Raw genomic sequence first — 23,378 nt, 5'->3', positions numbered from 1 at the left:
GTAAAAACGGCTGCCTGAAAATTTCAGAGGTGACACCAGACCTGATCCAGCCACGTCACTCGATATTAATTTATTTTTATAGTAAACGCTTAAAATTAGATTCTCACATTGATTGGGTAGCAGTTTGTGGTATGATTCGTATGAAGCCAACACATTGTTCGTAGCTCTTATCTCCAATGCCTTTCACCAGACGAATCTGCTGTCTATTCGTGAATGAGCAGTTGCTTTCTCTAAATTCGATTATTTTCGTAGCTCTTGAAGCATTCAATCCTGCCACCCTCCTGTTCAAATAAAACTGATTTCAGTACAAATAACAATATTCACGTTTTATTTATTCCAACAGTGTTGAATACAAACAATACAAATATTCTGAATACTGGAAAAATAAACATTTGTGAATTTTGAGGCAAACCCTGTTTGGGGTACCGTATTGTTTATAAACGTGATAAAAAATCAGTTCAAACAGGACGAGCAATGAGCAATATATTGTACTGTTTAAACAAATCCAACAAACTCAAATCTCAAACTTTTGAAAAAACTCACTTTATTTGCTAATCAAGAAAAAAGTGAATGTTTTATGAATGCAAATTATTACAGATGCATTACTGTTTGGAGAAGTTGATAACCAGCAGTAAGTTTAATGAAATTTTGATAGAGGAATTAAATGTGAATAAATAAAAATGTAAACTTAATGATAAATGATAAATGCATAATGAATCAGTAAACTTGTTAAACTCAAAAGCAATAAATTACTTATAACAATCACTGACAGGAGAAGTAGATAACCAGCAGTATTGTTTATTGTTTTTGAAGGGACGGATTCAAGGATCTAAAGGTTAAAAGAGCCCCTACGTGAGTTCCACTCCTGGCCTACTTTGAAGGTCCTACAGCTGAGGAAGGGGTGGCAAGTTGCCTCTAGGGTTCCCGGCCACCCTTGACTCAGCCTCTTGACCCACATTTGTGCCTGGAGTTTTACCCATCTCTGGTCTCTTGGGTTTTTGTTTTTGCCCCTCCAAAACTCTGCAGGGTCAAAAGCCTCACCTTTCACAAGAAGTTTTGCAAAAATGAGAGTGGATGTTGAAGAAGCAAGACCGATTCACAGTAGCCATCTAACATATTTTTCATAGACTGAACCATGACCAATCAATTATTGTCTATAGTTAAACTATAGATTAGCCATGACTGAACTGAATAATTGGTACAGTACGTAATGAAAGCATTGTGAACTGGTATTTAAGAGTCCAGTAATTAACAGCTGTTGTAAGGCTCAACTTACACTTACGCGACTCAAGTCGAGAACAGACTGCGACTCTAGTCTCTTCTTGAAGCAGCATGAGTTTTCAAATGGTGACACTCAGACCAGTCGACTCTAGTCTCCGCGACCTCACGACTGTGAGACGAGCGTCGACTCAACATGTTGGTCGAGCCTCGACTTGAGTTGCATAGTACCGTGCATTTTTAATGAAAGTGATGTTTTATCATTTTAGATAATACGATAATACGAATTAGATAAGATAATATATTCATAATAATTATTATAAAATTGGTTACATGCAAATTAGTGATGAATTAGATCTTATATTTTTAATAAAGTATGGTTAGAAAATGGAGTAGCATGGAACTGAAGTAGTGACAATGAGCGAAAAAGTCGTAAGGTCGAGAGACTGGAGTATCCTCGACTGGAGTCGTACGATTTGAGTCGAGGTAGTGTGAGTTAGGCTCTCCTTAGGCTCAACTCACACTTACGCGACTCAGGTCGAGATGAGTCTCGACTCTAGTTGAGAGCATGTGTTTTCGAATGGTAACAGTCGCGGAGACTAAAGTCGACTGGTCTGAGGGTCACCATTTGGAAACACATGCTCTCGGCTAGAGTCGAATCTCTTCTTGACCTGAGTCGCGTAAGTGTGAGTTGAGCCTAAGAGGTCACTTTTATACACACACAAGCATAAAACCTCATGTTATTAGATCCTCTATTTTCGATGTACATAAATAACACTGTTCCAGACAATAGCTAAAATATACTGTGATATTGAGAATGAGTTTGTGGTCTACTTTCAAAATTCTCTAAGTACGGTAACTCAATATTTCCAAGTTTTTAGGTAGGCTATAATTAAGAGCAATACTTAAATTATGTTCGATTTTCAATCTATCTAAATTCAAAATTTCTAATTTGAATATTTTTGAACTCAAAATTTGGCTCCAATCGGTTGAAGTGAGGAAACATTACATATCTTTTGGAACTATTTATATAAAAAATTGAGAAATGGGCAGTTTTGAGCTGAACCTGTTTACCCTTTTGTAATCATTCATAAGATCTATCTCAAGCTGTCATTGTAATAACATTGAACATCAGTGCTTCCCATTCCACCAATAGTGACAGTTCAAAGTGAATCACTCTATAGGTGTAAATCTAGTGAATAATATAGTGTTGTGACATAGTAATGAATCACTACTACAATTCTGTGTTCTTATAATAGGGAACGAGAGACTGGATAGACATTACAAACAATACTAAGTTGAATCGCTTATTCAATTAAGGGCCGGTTTCCGAGCTCGGGATATAGCTAAGTTCTAGAATTTAAACAACTGGAGTCAGAAAATTGGCTTTCCAAAACGGGGCGTAGTTGCAGTAAATAGTTGCAGCAAAATAAATCTTTATTTTATCATTTATATAATTGGAAACGTTTTTCCTTGACGAAATGGAACATTCCTAAGTAATTCAAAATAGCTGAAACTTCACACTATTTTCTCTTTATTTTATTTTGTGTTCAATTTTCTAGTTTTTCAAAATTAAATTTAAACGTTACTTTGACTAATACTACGACTAGGCCCCGTTTCGGACTTGACTAAATCCCGAGCTAGGAAACCGAGCCTAAGTGTTCACACTATAGGGAAGGACTGACTGGATAGAAATATAAATTACATACAGTACTGATTTAACTAAGTGTACACACTATAGGGAAAGAGAGACTTTATTCTTTACTGATTTATACAATAAGTACATCATAAAAATGATAGGGAGAGAAAAAATAAGGTAACCTTGTGCTATTCCTCTCCCAAATTTAGGTAAGGTTACACATAGTCTGAAATAGGTTCTTGTAGTTGTTCCCATCACAAAATGGTCAGTCCTCAATTATTTTCACAAGTTAGATTTTTCAATTTAGATGCTTTAAAACCAAACATAGAAGAAATTAGACTGGATAGACATTACATACAGTACCAAGTTTAATAGCTGAAATAACTAAGTATTCACACTAAAGGGGAGAAGAGACTTAATAGATATTACATACAGTACTAAGTTGAATGGCTGCTTTGAAAAGCGTGACAAATGAGTGACCTGAGAGCAGAATGCGAGGCAGTGTTGACATCGACGCCGACAAAGCTGACACACTCGGAGACGACCTCGTCCAGAGTGGAGCTGAGCTGCTTGACTGGCACGTCGTGCTGGTACATGCCCACGCCCAGGTGCTTCGGCTCGATCTTCACCAGTTCGCACAATGGCTCCTGAAGTCTTCTGGCCAGCGAAACTACGCAAATAAACAGTAACTGAATAACACCAACTGACTGAATTAGAAGAGATAACAGCAAAATGGATGGTGATGAAAAAGGAGAAGATGAAGAGAAAGAGGAACAGGAGGAAGAGAACGAGTAGGAGGAGGTGGAGGAAGAAGAGGAAGAAAAAGGAGTAGGAGGAGGAGTATGAAGAGGAAGAGGAAGGGAAAGAGGAAGATGAATAGCGTCACAAAACATAACCTAACTCACAACACAACAGTTTGAATAGGTTGATTGAGATGATGTTATGTTTATTTCGATGACGAACTCGATTGTACTTCAGCAATTTGTATAGAGTGGCGAATTTTTCAATTGGATAATTTTCCAGAGCGTGGGAAATCTAGCCACCAATCACTTGAATGAAAGTAATCAGAAATATTATTATAATAAGTACAAATAAGTAAATAATGTAGCATACTCACCAGCACTTATAAGGTTGGGATCCATGTCTGGAAACTCCTTGGCTGCTTCAGGACTGCAGCTGTATATGGATGCGCCCGTTTCGTCGACAATCGTATACTTGACATCAACAGGCTTAAACCATCCAATCGATATCAACTGACTCAAATAGTTTTCAGTTTCACGGCAGGCAGTTCCATTGCCCAATCCTATCAATTCGCATCTGCAAAGATTTTAAGCTTTAGAATAGTTTAAGATAAAGCACTATAGTGACACTCACTGCAAACTGGCAGTATTCCTCTATGACTGACATCAATGCTTCCCATTCAACCAATGCTGACAGTTTCAACTGAATGGGAAGAATATATGATGAGAAGCAATTTGAACTGTTAGCATTCGAGTGAATCTCGCTATAGAAGATTGTCGTGTATTTGATTGTGCATCATATGTGTATTTACAGAAAAAAGACATACTTGATTCAGTACCATACTCAATACTATACAATACTCAATATGCATAAATTTACTTTACAAATAAATTTTACAAATAAATTTGAATTGAGTTGAATTGAATTTTATTTCCATAGAATAATATAACATATTATAGAATATAATACATACACAGGGCATAGCAACGCTACAAATATTCGAATTGATTAAATAAAGCAATACATAATAGTGGGAATTATCCCCATTACTTTGATAGTATGAAATGCATTAGTTGACAATCTTTTATAGTGAGGTCCAAGTTATAATGACAATTCAAGATTTAAGATTCAAGATTTATTTATTGCAGAAAACATTTATACAAATGCATAGCATCGTCATAGATTAAACATAGCAAATAAAAGTATTTACATTCAAAGAAATTATAATACAAACACAAGCATACAAACATCAAACATCTATTAACATCTTTTTTATGGCTCTTTTAAAATCACCTACTTCTAGCTCTTTTAAATGTGCAGGAAACTTATTATAAGCTCTTATACCGAACTCCTTAAAACAGTTCAATGTATTTGCATAATTGCACTGGTTCACTCTAAGCGATTCAGAATTTCTAGTGTAATGGTTGTGAACGTTGCTATTTACAGAAATACTTGCTAAATTAATTTTTCCATACATAAGACATTCAAGAATGTAAATAGCTGGTACTGTCAAAATCTTGAATTTTTTAAATAAATCTACACAGTGAGAACGACTATTCACATTAGCAATGACCCTTACTGCTCGTTTCTGTAACACAAATAGTTTATTTACATTCGTATCATTACCCCAGGCAACAACACCATAATACAAATGAGAATTAAGATAAGCATAATACACTGAAATTAAAACACTCTTATCAACAATGAACTTCAATCTATTTAACATAAAAATTCCTTCGACAGTTTGCCACATAATATTTTGATGTGTAAGTCCCATTTTAAATTGCTTTGAACTGTAATACCGAGAAACTTTGCATTGTCAGGTTGTAATCTAAATCCAAATTCTAGAAGTTGAGTTTTGTCCTTATTAAGACACAATGAAATTAGAAGCTGTCCAATCTTCAATTATTTCATTAACCGTATGTAAGCTACCAGAAAGACTATAATTTTTTATTTGAACAGCTAAATCATCAGCAAACATAAATGGTTTTACATGTTTACAACTGATTGCTGCAGGAAGATCATTAACATATATAATAAAGAGGATAGGACCTAGTGTGGAACCCTGAGAAACACCTAATAACACTTTTAAATAATTAGAAAAATGGAGGAAGATGGGAGAAAAACGTTACCGAACATCTGTCTTGTCAATGCCTTCTATAGACGGTAGCTGATACAGGTTTATTGATGAAATATTAACGGTTCATTCTCGTTTAAAATAATCAATTATAATTTATTAAGCAAGAAATTACATTCTTCAATAATCGAATGATTAAAATGAAATATTTTGTCAATTAATTACCAATTCTAAATTGTTAAAAGACGATCTGGCAACAGAGCAAAGCGAGAAAGAGATAGCGCTATCGACTTTGTTGAATGATAGACAAGGATAGCAATACCATTGCTAATTAAACACTATCATTATAACGTAGACCTGACAATAGGATGTATGTCACTTTCGCATTTTTGATTACATACTGCAATTTACAATCCAAACAAAAACACAGAGTATTAAATTTAAAAATAATTTTGAAATGAATTAAATCAATTTAAAACTAATAAAAAATACAAATTTGAAAAAAACTGTAAAGTTTTGAGACCAAAAAACTAATACACAATAGTTATTTGTGCAACTAGTGCGCAAAGTGACAGTTTGCTGCACCGAAAGAAACAGGCTCGGGCGGAATGGTTTCTTGAGTGCAGCAGAGGAACTCTGTGCACATATTTCACATTTACTTTTTCCTACAGTTACCATTGAATATGAAAAGTGGGTAATTATGGATAAAATTATGGATGAAATCCATCAAATGTTTGTGTGTGTGATGCTGTTATTAATAACAACCATAATTCATTTAAAAATTAATAATCCAATTGAAGTTGAAAATTCTCAGCCAAAGTTCTCATCTTTATTCATTCAAAAATCAGAAAAAATACAGATAAAACAAAAAAATTGCATTTAAAATACACGCCAACAGCCGGTTAGGATGACTGCAGAATGGCTGAATCGACAAGCGCGCGACCTAGCGGGAAGAATCGTACCTAACTGCGTTTCATCCAACTAAAAACAGTATTCAGATATTTAGACATGGTTAACTTACTAAATTACCGAAAAATAATATAAGTAAACTAAAAAATATTTATAAAATGACATAAACAACAAAAAATATTTTATTGTAGTATATTCTAATGTTATTTTATTAATTTTATTGATATGGATTTCGAACGGTAATTATTTAACCTGAAAATTCGAATTTTATAATGTGTGTTTGCTACATTTCTCATTGCTTATAGTTGAAATAATTATTACTGTCAATAGAAATAAACATTATTTATTATTAAATGATAAGTTATTATTTAATTATGATTTAGATAAACATTATTCTTGTTTTGGATTTCTAGATTGGGATCTTATCATAAATGTAGGGTAGCCATTGAAATGATTCTTATCTAAATCTAACCACAGTAATTGTTACCAACATAATTTTTGTTTTCGTGCACTAATCCTCCATATAACCCACCAACTATTTTGTGTTGCCATGTTGCAAATGTGGAGTGCAGGAAAAATTTTTCCCGCACTAGAGCGGAAAAGTGATTCTTTGCGTTCTGTAATCAGTGCAGGAATGGCCACTTTTCAAGGTAACTGTAGGAAAAAACATTTATGCTATTGCTCACTAAAGCCCCGCACACACACACACACACACACACATCGATTTTTGTTGCCATCTTTATGAATTAGATTAAACGGAACTTGACAAACCTCATCTGTTTAGTCTAATAAAATTTATAAGGACGGTAAAATACGGTACGAACAAAAATCGATGTTTGTGTGTGTGCGGGGCTTAATATGAGGGCAAATTCGCAATACCATTGCTAATCAAAGACTGCCATTATAACGTGGACCTCATTATAGTGTTTAGTATGGTTGAATATGAAATCTCACCAGATATTTGAGTTGGAGTTGACCGTTCATCTATTTATTTTCACCTAACATGTTTTTGTTGTTGCATTAATGTTGTAAAAATTAGAAAAAATCGCATAAATTACTGATTAATTTTGTAAGTTGAAGTTCTTATCAAAGTTCAATTCAATATATAATACAATGTATTGGAAATTAGAATATTTTACACAATATTGGTACGGTGGTTAATCATCCACTTATGTTCAGAACTGATGAGATGAAAAGTTTCTGTTTTCAAATCATCAGCCATTTTTAAATGGAAAGCGCTTGATGATGTTTGATTATCAAATCTCAGAAATTCAAGTTAGCAAAGTTATTTTCAAATAAAAAACACTTACTGATGTTTGATTATCATATCTCTGAGTTTTGAGGCAGCCTGATCATTCGAAGGATTGGAATTATTGAAGAGTTTGAAGTAAAGAACAGTGGCATCTAAAATAACACCAGTTGATGATGTCACTGCAGCTTTGCACCCGTTTTTGAAACCTGTCGAGCAACGAGTATCTAAATTATTTTCGTTTCTCTACGTTATTTACAAAAATAACCATTTGATGAGTTTTCAGGGGTATTTCTTATTCTTGAGGTGGAAACCCCGTCAACAAGGCAATATGGGGTTTATGATTGAAGGAGTTTAGTTCATTTTCAAAGATATATGGTCACATTTACATGGTATGCATCACCTCAGTTTAAATAGCGATTGGTCAGTTGTTGCATTGAATGTGATACATTAATAAATGCAACCATATTTTTACTTTCCTTGCCCTATTACCATAGGTAAGGAAAGTATCACTTTCCGAAAAAAATTAAGGTACTCCAATTTCTAAATTTCTATACGTTTCAAGGCCCCCTGAGTCCAAAAAAGTGGTTTTTGGGTAATGGTCTGTATGAGTATGAGTGTATGTGCGTCTGTGTACACGATATCGCATGTCCCAACTAACGGAATGGCTTGAAATTTGGAACTTAAGGTCCTTACAATATAAGGATCCGACAAGAACAATTTCGATCTAATGCAATTCAAGATGGCGTATAAAATGGCGAAAATATTGTTAAAAACAGGTTTTTCGCGATTTTATCGAAAACGGCTCCAACGATTTTGATCAAATTTATACCTAAAATAGTCATTGATAAGCTCTATCAACTGCCACAAGTCCCATATCTGTAAAAATTTCAGGAGCTCCGCCCCATCTATGTAAAGATTGTTTTTAGATTCCCAACTATCAGGCTTCAGATACAATTTAACAAAAAATTCCAAGTGGAAAAGATTGAGCATGAAAATCTGTACAATTAATGTTCAGTAACATTTTCACCTAGAATTTAAAATGAGCTCGAAATTCGAGAAAATGTTATTATTTCAATTGCAAATTGTTGGCAAGTGTTGATTCTATTGAATCATTCACTATGAAGAGATAGCAGACTTCGTGTGTCTCCAGCGTTATTGTCCTGTCACCAGCTGGCTTGGATCTTTGAATAGTAGACTTGAGATGCGCGTGAACACTAGCGTCAGGTGATAAATTTTCATAATGGCAAGGAAAGTTGTGTGAGTGCGCCACACCAGATTTTATATATACAGTAACTTGTTTCAGTCTACTCATGATATATGCCATCTCGAGTACATATAGCCTGCATCTTCCCATCTTGATGAGTCACCATGGAGGAGGTGTCTCTCCTCCCCATAAGGCTGTGTACAAGGCTTTCGTAAACCGTCCATCAGTGACCCTCCCAATTCTCAGCAACCCATCAAAATTGAACAGAACCGGGTCTCATTGTTGCCCTCCTAGCCAGTGTTACCTCCTGAGTTATTGGGAAATCATTGGTTACGGAAGTTGTGCATTACCACAAACAGTCACAAGCCAGCACAACACACTTCTATAAGCAATTCAAATGAAATGTTGATGAATCAGAAATAATTAAAATTTCTAATACAATTTCTTCTACAGGTTGAGCATCCTGGTGAGCAGAAGGAGGTTTGCTCTAAGATATATCGTGTGAAATAATCATTGAACAGTTATGAAATTAATACGAGAGTTATTAATCTTACATTAAAAGGAAATTAAAAGAGAAACAAAAGAGAATTCTCTATTTTTCAGCTTCCAAATTAGATATTACAATATGTAGAAATTGCATTGTACCAATTTCCGAACGTAGTTGATTTCCGAACTGGAAGCAAATTACCTGGATCAAGTGCCAAGATGGTTTTCCCTTTCAATGGAGGACTGAGTAGGAGTTTCTTCAAATTGGTTGCGAATACTTCGATGGCAGCGGTTTCAGCAACTCTATTTAGTTCTGATCGAACACTACGCACTACCAGAGGCTGAACTAGAAACAGAGGTATTATTTGCAAAAACCTAAAAAGCTTCATTATTCCTAACATAGTAAAACAGTGTGAGGTGCACTAAATAAGTTGCAGTAGCAGCAATTTGAACGACTATCGGTTTTTGAGGTTTCAGTTTCAACGTTTTCAATCTTGAGGGAAAATAGAAAGTTTTGAGCTTTCAAGTTTCAAATTTGTTAAATATGAGGAGTAAATAAATCTTTTTAAATGATGAAATTTGTAGAACACCTATCGATGTTGATTGACCTCTCCATAAAAATAGAGATTGGATGTGAGTTAAAAATGACCAATAAAGTGGAATTGCTCTTAAAATTAGAATCCTTCCTAAAAAAATTGAATTCGAATTTGAAATAAAGAATTATTTGAAATTGAACAATGTGATGCTATGAATCCATTCTTGCTGAACATAACAAGGATAGATTTTTAAACATATTTTCCAAGGTTACTCAAAACGTTTCTAGTGTCTATCGAAACAGAAAACTAAAAGGGTACTGAATAATAAGTTAAAAGTGGCAAAAAATCTGAAAGAGTATTGATTAATATGTTCAAAGAAATATATAATAGAATAAATTTAGAGACATTTAAATTCACTATATGAATTATTGATATAAATGCCATCATACTGACAACATTTTGTGGTATTTATATATTTTAAAATTATTTAATCAACTATAACTGCATACCTTATTAACCAGACTACTAACTAATCAGTTACTTTTTATTAATTGATTAGATAACTGGTTTTTACTTTCCTTGCCCTATTACCATAGGTAAGGAAAGTATTGCTTTCCGAAAAAAATTAAGGTACCCCAATTTCTAAATTTCTACGTTTCAAGGCCCCCTGAGTCCAAAAAAGTGGTTTTTGGGTATTGGTCTGTATGTGTGTGTGTGTGTGTGTGTGTGTGTGTGTGTGTGTGTGGTGTGTGTGTGTGTGTGTGTGTGTGTGTGTGTGTGTGTATGAGTGTATGTGCGTCTGTGTACACGATATCTCATCTCCCAATAAACGGAATGACTTGAAATTTGGAACGTAAGGTCCTTACACTATAAGGATCCGACACGAACAATTTCGATCAAATGCGATTCAAGATGGCGGCTAAACTGGCGAAAATGTTGTCAAAAACAGGGTTTTTCGCGATTTTCTCGAAAACGGCTCGAACGATTTTGATTAAAGTTATACCTGAAATAGTCATCGATAAACTCTATCAACTGCCACAAGTCCCATATCTGTAAAAATTTCAGGAGCTCCGCCCCATCTATGTAAAGTTTGATTTTAGATTCACAATTATCAGGCTTCAGATACAATTTGAACAAAAAAATTCGAGTTGAATAGATTGAGCATGAGAATCTCTACAATTAATGTTCAGTAACATATTCACCTAAAATCAAAAATAAGCTCGAAATTCGAGAAAATGTGATAATCCAATTGCAAACTGTTGGCTACTGTTGATTCTATTAAATGATTCACTATGAAGAGATAGCAGACCTCGTGTGTCTCCAGCGTTATTGCCCTGTCACCAGCTGGCTCAAATCTTTGAATAATAGACTTCAGATGCGCGGTAACACTAGCGTCAGGTGATCAATTTTCATAACGGCAAGGAAAGTTGTGTGAGTGCGCCACACCAGATTTTTGAAAATTCTTATCAAAATGTGTGAGGCTTGGATTAGACTAAACTAGCAAATACTTGTTCTAAAAAAGATAATAAGAATCTGGATGAACCTAGTTTAAGAGCTTTAAAGCCATGAGAGCTTAGAGTGGGTTCATTCACTTTTGAATCATATTTCTCATATGTTGGGTTATACGTATTCCTATGCATTTATGCTCCAAAATTCATGCTCTAGCTGTATGTTCATTTGGTCTAGCCAGGACCAGAGGTCTATATGGGAGATCCTGATCCAACCCCAGCCCAAATTAAATATAATACCTGTTATTAATCAGGTGATTACTGGAGTAGTCGAGAATCTACTTACTTAGCCTGTTGTAAGCATCATCAAAACTCTTCTTGAAAAAATGCGTTCTCAAAGGATAATGACGACCTTGATTCATGAATTTTCTTTGACAGAACGAGAACATGGCTTTACTCAGCCAATCACTGACGACTATTTTTACTGATAGCGCTTTTTGACTTTCTCCTCTGTTTATTGCCAATACCTGAGAAGCAAAATAAGCATTTGATTTTAAATAGTTCAAGAAAAAAAGATATCAAGGTCATGCCTGCTGTCAAGAACTTTCAGGTCGTACTCGATTAATTTCAGGGCATCTGACATGGACTGTTCTTAGGCTGATAAGTACATCAAATCAACATAAGTTTACCATCATGACATAAGATTCATTCTATATACGATTTTCCATCATAATCATAAGTAGAACCAATAATTGTGATTGAAAACTATAATAACCAAGGCAAAAAACGCATATTTATGATAGATGCTTCATATCAATGCTTAAATAAACCTTATAGGTAATATTATCTCTATTGATTATAATAGAAAACATTTCAAAACCATAATTTTCAATTACCTACATAATACAGGGACCACCTATTGAAAGTGAGTGCTCTTTTATCTGCTACATATTTTAAAATTAAGTGAAATGTATGAAAATCATATTTCAATTTATATTCACCTGATGAGGTTTGATGAATTTTATGTTTTGTGAGAATGAATAGTAGTTTTGATATTTTCCTTCAGTATCATCCTTATTCTGATGTTTATTGCTGTTGGATTTGTTTTCTTTTTCTTTCTTAGCTTTTCCTTCTGTACTTTTGGTCGCTTTAGATTTGGAGCACTCAATCTTGATATGAGCATCTTTTTGCCTGTACAACAAATAAACAGGTCAGAGTGAATCATTTCCGATTTTGATAACAACTATTTTAGATTATGTTGAATTTCCAAAATAATTAAACGTTTTACTCACAAACTGGTTCAGTGAAATTCACTTTAAACTGTCAAATTTATTGAATGGGAAGCTATGGTATTATTTATAAGGAATGCAGTCATTAAAAATTGAATTTTACAATAGCAGCGAATATGATAGCAATTAATTATACTAAATCAACACCATTTTATTGTTGACAACTTAATCTTCTAAGCTCTTATCCGCAATGTGAATAGCTGCATAAGAATTCTATACAAACTGATCAGATCACACAACTTACAATTTTCTAAGATGATCCAAGACCTCCTTATCTTTTGAAATAACATCTGCAATTATGAATGAAATATTGTTTTCTACGTCGAACACAGTGGATAAGCCATCAACAGCCGGATTTAAGAAAGACTCTAGCGAGATGTACCCTGTGCCGTTCAACACACTCAACGCGGCCTCTTCAAGGCCCAGCTTCCTTGCATTGTCAGCCTTTGTTTTTTTGCCACCCACCTTGTAAGGTGCATACTGGAAACAAAACAAAGAATATTGCAAGTATTATAATCGAGCAGTCGTGAAAGGTCGAATAAAGAAAAAACATGTAATTCATTTACAAAATAGAACATATGAAATGCAAATCCTACGATAAAAAAATATATTGATGTGTACAATTCTCAGGAATTTTGTAGAAAAAACAACCAACAAAACTAATACAAAATAGAATAGATTATTAAATTTCTGCACTCCGTATTCTGTTATAAATAATGCAATTAGTTTTCAATGAAAAAATTGACTCAAAGGTTTTGCTGAGCTCATGTGGGCATTACAAGAGTGTGGCTCCAATTATTATTTAAACCCATATTATTATGACTTAACCATGTTCAGTGCTTAATGGATTTGGAAGGAGGAAACTTCGAACCGACCAAATGGAAAAGTGGTAATTTGGACTTTGGTTGGTTTTGCTTCCAAGGGACGATAAGATGAACTGTAACTAATTCATCATCATGAACCATGACCATCAAAACTCTCGATTTATCTCATCAAAGATCAGCTGCATTATAATTTCTTTCAAGAAGAGAAAGTAATTGATTATAGCTTTGTTTCATTGTGGATGAATTTACTGAATTCATCGAGATAATAGAACAATGAAGTTTTGCCTATAATGAGATCCACGTTATAATGCCAGTATTTGATTAACAATATTATTGTTTCCCTATCTTTGTCAAAGCATATAGCGCTATCCTTTCCTAGCTCCGCTACGTTGCCAGATCGTTTTTTGAGAATGAAGCTATGATATAATTAACAAAATATTTTATCTCAATTACGAACCAAGTATTATTTAATAATTGAATTTTTTCTTGATAAATAATAGAATTTATCATTTTTAACAAGAATGTACAGTTAATATTACATAAGATATACCGGTATCAGCTACCCTATGAGAAGGTAGTAGCAAGGCAGAGAATCGGCAACGCTGTTCTCCTATCTCTCTCGACTATTTGGTAGAGAGTTAGTGGGGAGGATATTTTTAATATTCTTCCCAAAGAATGGACATTGATATGTCCAAAGCTCCGCCAATTTATGTAGATGCATAACAATATGATTATTATCTATAGTTATTATATTACAAATTGCTTTTTCATATAATATACAGTTCAATAGTTATTTTCTTAGTCTATATTATGTAAATTCATCTATAACTTTGCTGTATTGTAAGCTATTGTATACAAGTGTATAAGCCAGTATATATTGTAATCTAAATAAATAAAGTACTCAATCAATCAATCAATCAATCGACAGCCATTATAACGTGGAACTCACTATAGTTGCATCGAATTAATTACAATCATTTGGAGATTATATTCATTCATTTATACATCAATTTTTTAATGTATTTGTTCAAAGTATGACAGTATATTGCATTATAATAAACAAGAGCTTCAAAATAATGAATATTGATCAACAAATCTGCACAATCATTTACTTCAATAAACAATAAATTCAATGACACTCTCTAAAATGGATTTTTATGGGATTTCTTGTATGATATATCTTCATTGGAGTATGCAAGATCATATGCTAGAGTTTAGGAGAGCAAATTATTGATCAATAGAAATATTTTAAATAATTTGTACAAAAACAATGTCTCACAATATGTTCAAGTTCGGTGAAGCTCCTAGCGCCGAGAATGCATTGTTCCAGGACAGGATTCATTTTGCCCGCCTTATCAATCATTTTCAGTATTGTAGCTGCCTTTGCCTGGATAGCCCTACAAAATAGAAATGCACCAAAGGCGAATTAAATGTGGTTTGCTATAAAGTTGCTAAACCTATTTGCTGTCCTATGCGAAACTCAATCTGAATGAGAAAAACTAGATGTTGTCAATCAATATTAAACCTAAAAGCAATATATCATCAAGTTTGTTTTTATTCATTATGGAGAGATACAACAACATCGGTCAATACACAACTACATTTATGTATTGATTTACTGATTATACAACTAGGCCTACATATAATCAAGATCAGCTATGGAATTGTAGGATAAGAGCTAGAGTGTTAAAAGATCAAGTCTAACTCGTTTTACAAAATTTTAAACAAAAGAAAAAAAACTGAATGAGAGAACACTGTCTATCATGCAGTTAGAAAGGATTTATCGTAAAAGAAATTTCAAGGATGAGATGCATGTACTTGAGAGCAACATATGACAGAAACCAAGACTTATTGATCAACAGAGCATATTTATTGTACTGCTGTCCTCATACCAGATTTAATGATCTCATATAGTAATTTCTTCAACAACAACGATAAAAATGACAGAAATAGTTGAAAATGGCAATTGCAACATAGGCTTACTTGATTGTTTCATATGCTTCCTTTGCTTGGCGCAGCCTCTCAGGAGCCATATTATCAATTAGTTCTTTCCTATAACGAGCTATGAATGGAATCGTATTATCAGCTTCGAAAAGTAAAATAATATTTCTTGATATCACAATGTTCAAGTCCATCATTTCTGAAAGCAGCTCCTCTGGTAGCCAAGCTGGTTTGATTTTCTGTAATAAGATAATTGAAAATTCAATGTATAATAGCTTTACAATTCGATCATTTAATTGTATTATGCATACGGTACGTCTAGCACATAGAGTATTTCTAGGTATTTCTCAATTACAGTACTAGCAAAACCAAAATAATACATTTTCAATATCAAGTGCCATTTTGAATTTAGGTTTCAAATAAAACAATTTATCCATTATATCATCACAACTATCAGAATCAACAAAGATTCCAATAAAAAGCTAAGATCTTCACTTAAGTATTCACTTCAAAGATTCCTAGGTCAAAAATACAAATTTCCTAATGACAAGCTCACCAAAATAATAGGGGAAATACTTAAATGATTTCTAGAACATGATACTGAAAGGTAGCATTGATAAAACTTCAACCGAATATCTATGTATATAATTAATCCAGTTATAAATATCGAAATAGTATTTGTTTAGGATTTTTCAAACTATTTCAACACTTGTGATATTTTGTCAGACAAACAATCGGAAGAGTAAAAATCAGATTGAGTGAAAAATTGTAAACTCACCAGATATTTTTTGTCATCAAAAAGATCACTACTGGCCTCACCATCGAACTTTATTTCTTGTTCCTCTCCTTTCATTGACTGGAAGGCATTCTCCTTATCATCTTTCTTGAAAGTATGGTTTGATGACATACCAAACTGATATTGTTTATTTTCTTCATCGTATTCTTCGAATGAGTGATTCAGTTCTTGTTTTACTTTTGGTTCTTCTTTTATTTTGTTTTCAAGTTCTTTTTCAACTTTGGCTCGAGTTTCTTTCTTGACTCTGGGTTGAGTTTCTTTCTTTACTTTGGGTTGAGTTTCTTTCTTGACTCTGGGCTGTGCTTCTTTTTTAACTTTAGCCTGAGTTTCTTTCTTAACTTTGGGCTGAGCTTCTTTCTTAACTCTGGTTCTGGTTGATGAATCTTCGGACTTGATTTTCTTACTTGATTTTGCATTTTTCTTAGCAGCTGGTTCCTCTTCAGGAATCCATTCGTCATCATCGCTTTCAATCTTTCGTTTCCTGGTTTTCTTCACCCGTAAGTCATCCGAACTTTGTGAATTGTCACTGTCAGACATCTTGAATCATATGAAATTGAATCTGAAACAGGGAATGAACGGAAAATTCAGCTTAAAAATGGAGTAGGCTCAGATCAATCAAAATCTTTTGAATGAATAAAGTGTAATATATTTGTTTCCTATATATATGTATATTTGAAGCTATATTAAATAATCAATCCATTTAAGAGAGTTAAAAAGTCAAAAAGCCAATCTAAATTTCCAGATGACGGAATATCAGATACTTGGATGCGGTACTTGATACTCTCAAAGTAAAGATACTTGATTCTACGATACTTGGACAAGGAGAGAAGAAGACTGCACATCTGGTATGGTGAGAGTCACTTATAACTGTCAGCATTGGAAGAATGGGAAGTGTTGGTGTTATTTTCAATGAATGCCGACAGATAACCCATGGTATGCCCCATAAACGCTTCTTTTATTTCGCAACGTTTACTGTTATCTCAAGCTAATAGTCCACGTAGTTCTTTCCCGTGAAGCTTTATGACGCTGGTAGTCTCTCTTATTGTGCCGTTCATACACTCTTACCCGGTCAAAACAGTAAAAATCGACAATAATCGACAGTAATCGGCTTGAGATAACAGTGAAAGTTGCGACATAAACGCCCTATACCATAGGATATCTACTTACGCTATTGTTACTTTCCTTGCCCTACTACCATAGGTAAGGAAAGTATTGCTTTCCAAAAAAAATTAAGGTACCCCAATTTCAAGTTTTCTATACGTTTCAAGGTCCCCTGAGTCCAAAAACATGATTTTTGGGTATTGGTCTGTGTGTGTGTATGTGTGTGTGTGTGTGTATGTCTGTGAACACGATAACTCCATTCGTAATTAACCGATCGACTTGAAATTTTAAACTTAAGGTCCCTATACAATGAGGACCCGACAATAAGAAATTCAATAAAATTCAATTCAAGATGGCGGAAAAAATGGCGGATAATTACTAAAAAAACATGTTTTTCACGTTTTTCTCGAAAATGGCTCTAACGATTTTCTTCAAATTTATATCATGGATAGCTATTTATAAGCCCTATCAACTAGCATAAGTCTCATTTCTGGGAAAATTTCAGGAGCTCCGTAATATTCTTGAGAAAAATGGCGGAAAATGACAAAAAACCATGTTTTTCACGGTTTTCTCGAAAACGGCTCCAACGATTTTCTTCAAATTTATACCATGGATAGCTATTTTTAAGCCCTATCAACTGGCATAAGTTTCATTTCTGGGAAAATTTCAGGAGCTCCGTAATATTCTTGAGAAAAATGGCGGATAATGACTAAAAATCCATGTTTTTCACCGTTTTCTCGAAAACTGCTCTAACGATTCACTTCAAATTCATACCATGGATAGATATTCATAAGCACTATCAACTGGCATGAGTCTCATTTCTGGGAAAATTCCATGAGCTCCGTAATATTCTTGAGAAAAATGGCGGATAATGACCAAAAACCAGGTTTTTCACGGTTTTCTCGAAAACGGCTCTAACGATTTTCTTCAAATTCAAGCCATGGGTAGCTATTCATAAGTCCTATCAAATGACATGAGTTTTTTCCTTGGAAAATTGCAGGAGTTCCGTAATATTCTTGAGAAAAATGGCGGATAATTACTAAAAAACCATGTTTTTCACGATTTTTTCAAAATAACTTGACCGATTTTTTTCAAATTCATACTCTGTATAGTTATTTATCAGCTCTAGTAACTGGCATGAGTCTCCTTTCTGGGAAACTAATGGGGGGTCCACCCCATCCTTGAGAAATGGACTTTGTAACCTCCTACTCGTGCATGAGGTAGGTAGGTAGAGCAGTTCATAAAAAAAACACATAGTCGAGATATTTCATCTGTAGAACAGCTGTTTTGACGACTTTAAAAAAATGACGACTAAAAAAATAATTTAATTTCACAATTTACACAAAGGAAAAAGTACTCTGAAAATAATTATATATACACATATACAAAAGTCTGATCGTAGTTTCGAATATGAGCAAGGAAAGTTGTGTGAGTGTACCACACCAGATTTTTTTCTTTATGGTCTTACCTAACGCTAACAATAAATTATATATTGTATATACATGTGGGCATTTGAGATTTTTGAGTTTTATATGTGTTGTATATCTACCATACGCTAAATAAATAAATAACGGTAGGTCATTTGGACACACATAGAATGTGTACGCTGACGTCATCTGAAAAAGGTTTCTTTCTCAAAATTACATTTTTAAATATAACATTAGCAACCACTTATACAATGTAATCTGCAGTCTGCAGTAGAAGCCTACCCACTAACTATTTTGACATGCTTTTACCTGAAAAATCGGTATTATTCTGATGAACTTGCTATTATTGATAAAATAATTCAACTTTAATTTTAATTACTCAAGTAACAGGCGGGCATTAATATATGGATCGCAAGATGCCAATTTGTCAGATACCTGTATAGATGGACTTGGGGACAAGTTCACCTCTATCCAGCAATACATCAAATCGATTTCGATTTTCAAAATAAAACAGAGTTAAACTGTTCAGTGTTGTCTCAAGCGTAATATTTACACTTGGATTTGTAGTTGGACTCAAGTTAGAGAAAAGAAGACGTAACTATTCAAAGTATTTATTATTATTATAATATTATTTATTATTATACAAGACATGACGTCATCGATCCCACAATAAGTGAGAGTACATTATCCAAGTGTGGGTAATGGATAAAGAAGGTATAAGGAATAATCTTCAAAATATATCTAGGCTTGAGCACTTTTTTCCAATGAAGACTTCACACATTGGTAGAATGAGGATGTGTGGCTCAGAAGAAAACACCTGCACCAACACGTCAATGGCGAACAGAATTCCTGCGAGTATTGATTGACAACTGTCTAACTTGGCAAAACCATATACCGTAAATCAGCTGTGCAAAAAGACCTCTCGTCTGCCATTTATGTAACCAGGGGAATAAGAAATATTGCTGATAAAACCTGCATTCTTAGTCTACCAATCCTTATTTTCCTCTTATCTTAGACACGACATTGTAGCTTGGGGATCTACACAAACAAGTCTTGAGAAAGTCCTGCGTATCCAGAAGAGACTAAGGACAATACTCAGGATGGACATGACGGAGTACGGAAGATCTGCAGAACACTCCTCACCTAGTATAGGATACTCTCAGTGATTTACTTATTCATCCAAGAAGCTAAACCAGTTTTTCTGGCCAGGAAGGCAAACCAATCCTGAAGAGAGCATAATACAAGAAATAAAAAATATATGATTTTTAGCAACAGAGGCTCTAAAAATGTAGTAACTCACCAGCTCATTCAGGGGCCCGCCTCTTTAATCTGCTGCCTAAAGAGCATGGAGCAACCCAGGACGAGTGCGTTTTCGGATGAACCGAATAGAAGTTGTCTCAATAAAAGGGGTAAGTTCTCAGATTAGATACATTAACCATGGATCCCCACAGGGAGCATTGCTGTTTATCCTCCTAACCAATGATTTTGTACCATGTAATGACTCCTTACTGTTCGCAGATGACACAAAAAGTATGTCGAAAGGAAGTTCAAGCGACCAAGTTCACGAAAAAAATGAAATTCTTACCCAGGATGCAAAGGGATGTTTACTGACAAATCGGCTGAAACTTAATAAGATCAAATCCCAAATTCTCATTTGCTCTCTTAAAAATGAAGATTTGAATAATGAAAATATAAAATTATTGGGATTCTGGAGGTTGAAATGGAACACACACATCACTCAAACTTGCAAAAAACTTTCAAGGGAACTCCATCTACTTGGAAAATTAAGATATGTGGTGACAATGGATTATCTACTAACATCACACCATTCATTGTTTTCACAGTCGTATAACCTATGAAATTTAAACCTATGATTTGGTGTCATGCTTCCACTGCCTCAGAACTGCCGTGTTACTGCTTCAAAAAATGCAATCAGGATTATTACCTCAAACCGCCTTGAACACTTTCGGCCACTCTTTAGAAAACTAAAATTTCTGCCAATATCAAGCCAATACATGAAATGTTAATTAATATAGGTAATATACAAAGAAGACAGTCTAAACAAAAGGAGTAATGTGCATGTCCACCAAACTCGAGGTGCAGGAAATTTAGATATAACCCGTAGCAGATTGACTGGGACTCAGAAAAGCTTCCACATAGCAGCACTTGCTAAGGATGCTGAAAAAAAGATGTTCCAACGCAATATTAAAGGAGCAACTGGTGGAACACCCCATCTATTCACTGTCAGAACTAGAGGATGAGCCTTTATTCTCCAATGAGATCCACTGTCATACCAGAGAAGCAAAAAAATCTTGTGATAGATTGCACCTAAACATAAATGAAAAGAAAATACTATCCACATGGAATTCCAACCAACTGTTAATAGTCTGGAAGTTCATACAACTAATAATATTTCAACAGCCACCCATACAAGATTCCTCGGCATCACAATCGACAATAACCTTATGTAGAGCAACTCATAAAGAGCAACTATGTAGAAAACTATCTTCTGCATAATATGTCATTCGGCAACTGTCTAATATAGCCTATCAGGGGAAAAACAGCCTTTACTGCATATCATGTCATACTTCATACTTCTGTCCTTCGTCATTGACCAGCTTCCTGGATGGCCGGCGTCATTTTATATTCAGACCTAATTTGGTCGTCGTTGATTGTAAAAATTTTTACAAAACTTAAACATTAACGTTTTTAAAGCTTACGAATAGATCGAGATGGTCGGTCGGATTCTAAGTCACTTGAATCAAATTAAAGACTTGTCGGCCTCAAAGTATTCAGCCACAGAGTAGAATGGCATCCCACGCAGCCAGGCTCTAATCCTTCCACCAAAACTTCTGTCATCCAGATCCCTCACCATGTCTGACAGCGCATTGAAGATCTTCTGTGCCAGTACAGGGAAACAGTCTCTTTTCTTGTTCAATCTGCAGAAGGGTACATCAATTTTTGCTTTCCCTATGGTATTATACGAATGCTTATCGGCTCTTCTTGTCATTGAGTGATAATGACTTTTTATGTGTAGCAAGGAGAGCAGAATATACTGGTTAAACACCGTATAGATACCTAGTCTGATGAAGATCGGCCGACAGTGATCAAGGTATCCGGCTGAGTCCAAAATTCTTAATGCCTTTTTCTGTTGAAGAAGCACATCATTACATCCGGGCGCATGTCCCCACATCTGCAGTCCGTAGATAATATGGCTGTGGAACAAGGCAAAGTAGACTTCAACAAGACCCTTCCTTGAAATAAGAGGCTTTAGACGTCTGAGTAGAAATATTACCCTGGATCTAGGGCGATTCCTCCATGTAGGAAGTGAGGAAGTTCCTACACTTTGATACAGAATAATAATAATGTTTTCATAGTGTATCTATAGGTTATAGGAGCATGCGAATACCTATCAAAAAAATTATAGAAAATACGGAATTGAAAGATACGGAGCAGTAAGGTTTTGCAACATAAGAAGGCTTGTAGCGTTGTAGGAAGTCTAATTTATTCCTACAATTCGACACTAGCGCTGCGCTGCATGCTAAGTGGACGCGGAAGGAACTACTCGTATATGAATGATTTTAATAAGGTCCTTCGTAAGTAGCTCCTCAACCACATGGATTATCGAAACGAAATAATCGATATTTGATCCAATCGATTGACTTGCAAACACAGTTTCTGCTTTCTGCAAGACCTAATGAAGTCTCCAATCTCCATACGGACACGGGCAATATTTCAATGTAAATAGTTTGGAGGCTGAGTTGTCGTGATTTACTCCTCTTCTACCTTCATTAACTGCATTTCTAAATTAAATGACTATTTAGTGGGCAATTATTTAACAGGGACATTCATTGAAAAAGCAGGAGTGATCCGTGATCTAGTGCTTGCGTAGCTGCACAGAGATCCCGGGTTCAATCCCTCTCATAACCAAAAGTTTTTTAACCAGATCACTCCCATGTTATCGGATGGGCACGTTAAACTGTCGTTCCCGGCTGAAGTATGACAGACGTAAGGCCCATTGACGGCTTGAATTATATATTCAGGCGGTGGGACCTACCCGCAAGGGACTCCCCACCAACAAAAGCCATACGAATTTACTTTTTTTTTTATTGAAAAAGCAGACTAATTCATCTAGTGCTCACTATCCCAGCTACAGAGTGCTTCTGCCGAACGCACCTTTTCGGCTCTTAAACGCATAGAAAAACACTTGGAATTCAACCATCAAAATCGACTCAATGGACTAGTTTCCCTGTGTATTGAAAAACAGTATTTCAAGAAATTGATGACAGAAGCAAAATACTACGACTCTGTCACCAAAATGTTTGCTTCAAAGAAGGATCGACGAATCGAATTAAATTGAAAGTAGACCATGATGTGAGTAACTTATCATTTTGAGTTGTGAACTTGCATGTTGTGTTTATGTAGGCCTAAAGATGCTTACAGATATACGCGCTGCGAACATCAGCAATAGCAATTCAATTTTAATCAGC

The 23,378-nt window shown here is 34.7% G+C and overlaps 1 protein-coding gene across 1 annotated transcript in view; it reads right to left on the bottom strand.

Moving 5' to 3' along the window:
* Nucleotides 1-23,378, bottom strand: part of LOC111043745 (S1 RNA-binding domain-containing protein 1) — a 35,173-nt gene that overhangs the window by 7,037 nt on the left and 4,758 nt on the right. Inside the window, exons 2-12 of the mRNA XM_039422377.1 lie at nt 16,343-16,919; nt 15,607-15,803; nt 14,903-15,020; nt 13,044-13,279; nt 12,512-12,701; nt 11,857-12,037; nt 9,729-9,872; nt 7,895-8,042; nt 3,975-4,174; nt 3,338-3,527; nt 108-281 (exon numbers count right to left, since the gene is read on the bottom strand). Of these exons, the coding sequence (XP_039278311.1) occupies nt 108-281; nt 3,338-3,527; nt 3,975-4,174; nt 7,895-8,042; nt 9,729-9,872; nt 11,857-12,037; nt 12,512-12,701; nt 13,044-13,279; nt 14,903-15,020; nt 15,607-15,803; nt 16,343-16,897 (2,333 nt within the window). The 5' untranslated portion in view covers nt 16,898-16,919. The remainder of the gene's footprint in view (nt 1-107; nt 282-3,337; nt 3,528-3,974; nt 4,175-7,894; nt 8,043-9,728; nt 9,873-11,856; nt 12,038-12,511; nt 12,702-13,043; nt 13,280-14,902; nt 15,021-15,606; nt 15,804-16,342; nt 16,920-23,378) is intronic.

This window comes from Nilaparvata lugens, chromosome 2 (assembly GCF_014356525.2).
Source record: "Nilaparvata lugens isolate BPH chromosome 2, ASM1435652v1, whole genome shotgun sequence".
In the NCBI taxonomy this organism is placed as follows: Eukaryota; Metazoa; Arthropoda; class Insecta; order Hemiptera; family Delphacidae; genus Nilaparvata; species Nilaparvata lugens.
The sequence above is the reverse complement of the archived record's forward strand: the minus strand, read 5'-3'. Positions and strand labels throughout refer to the sequence as shown.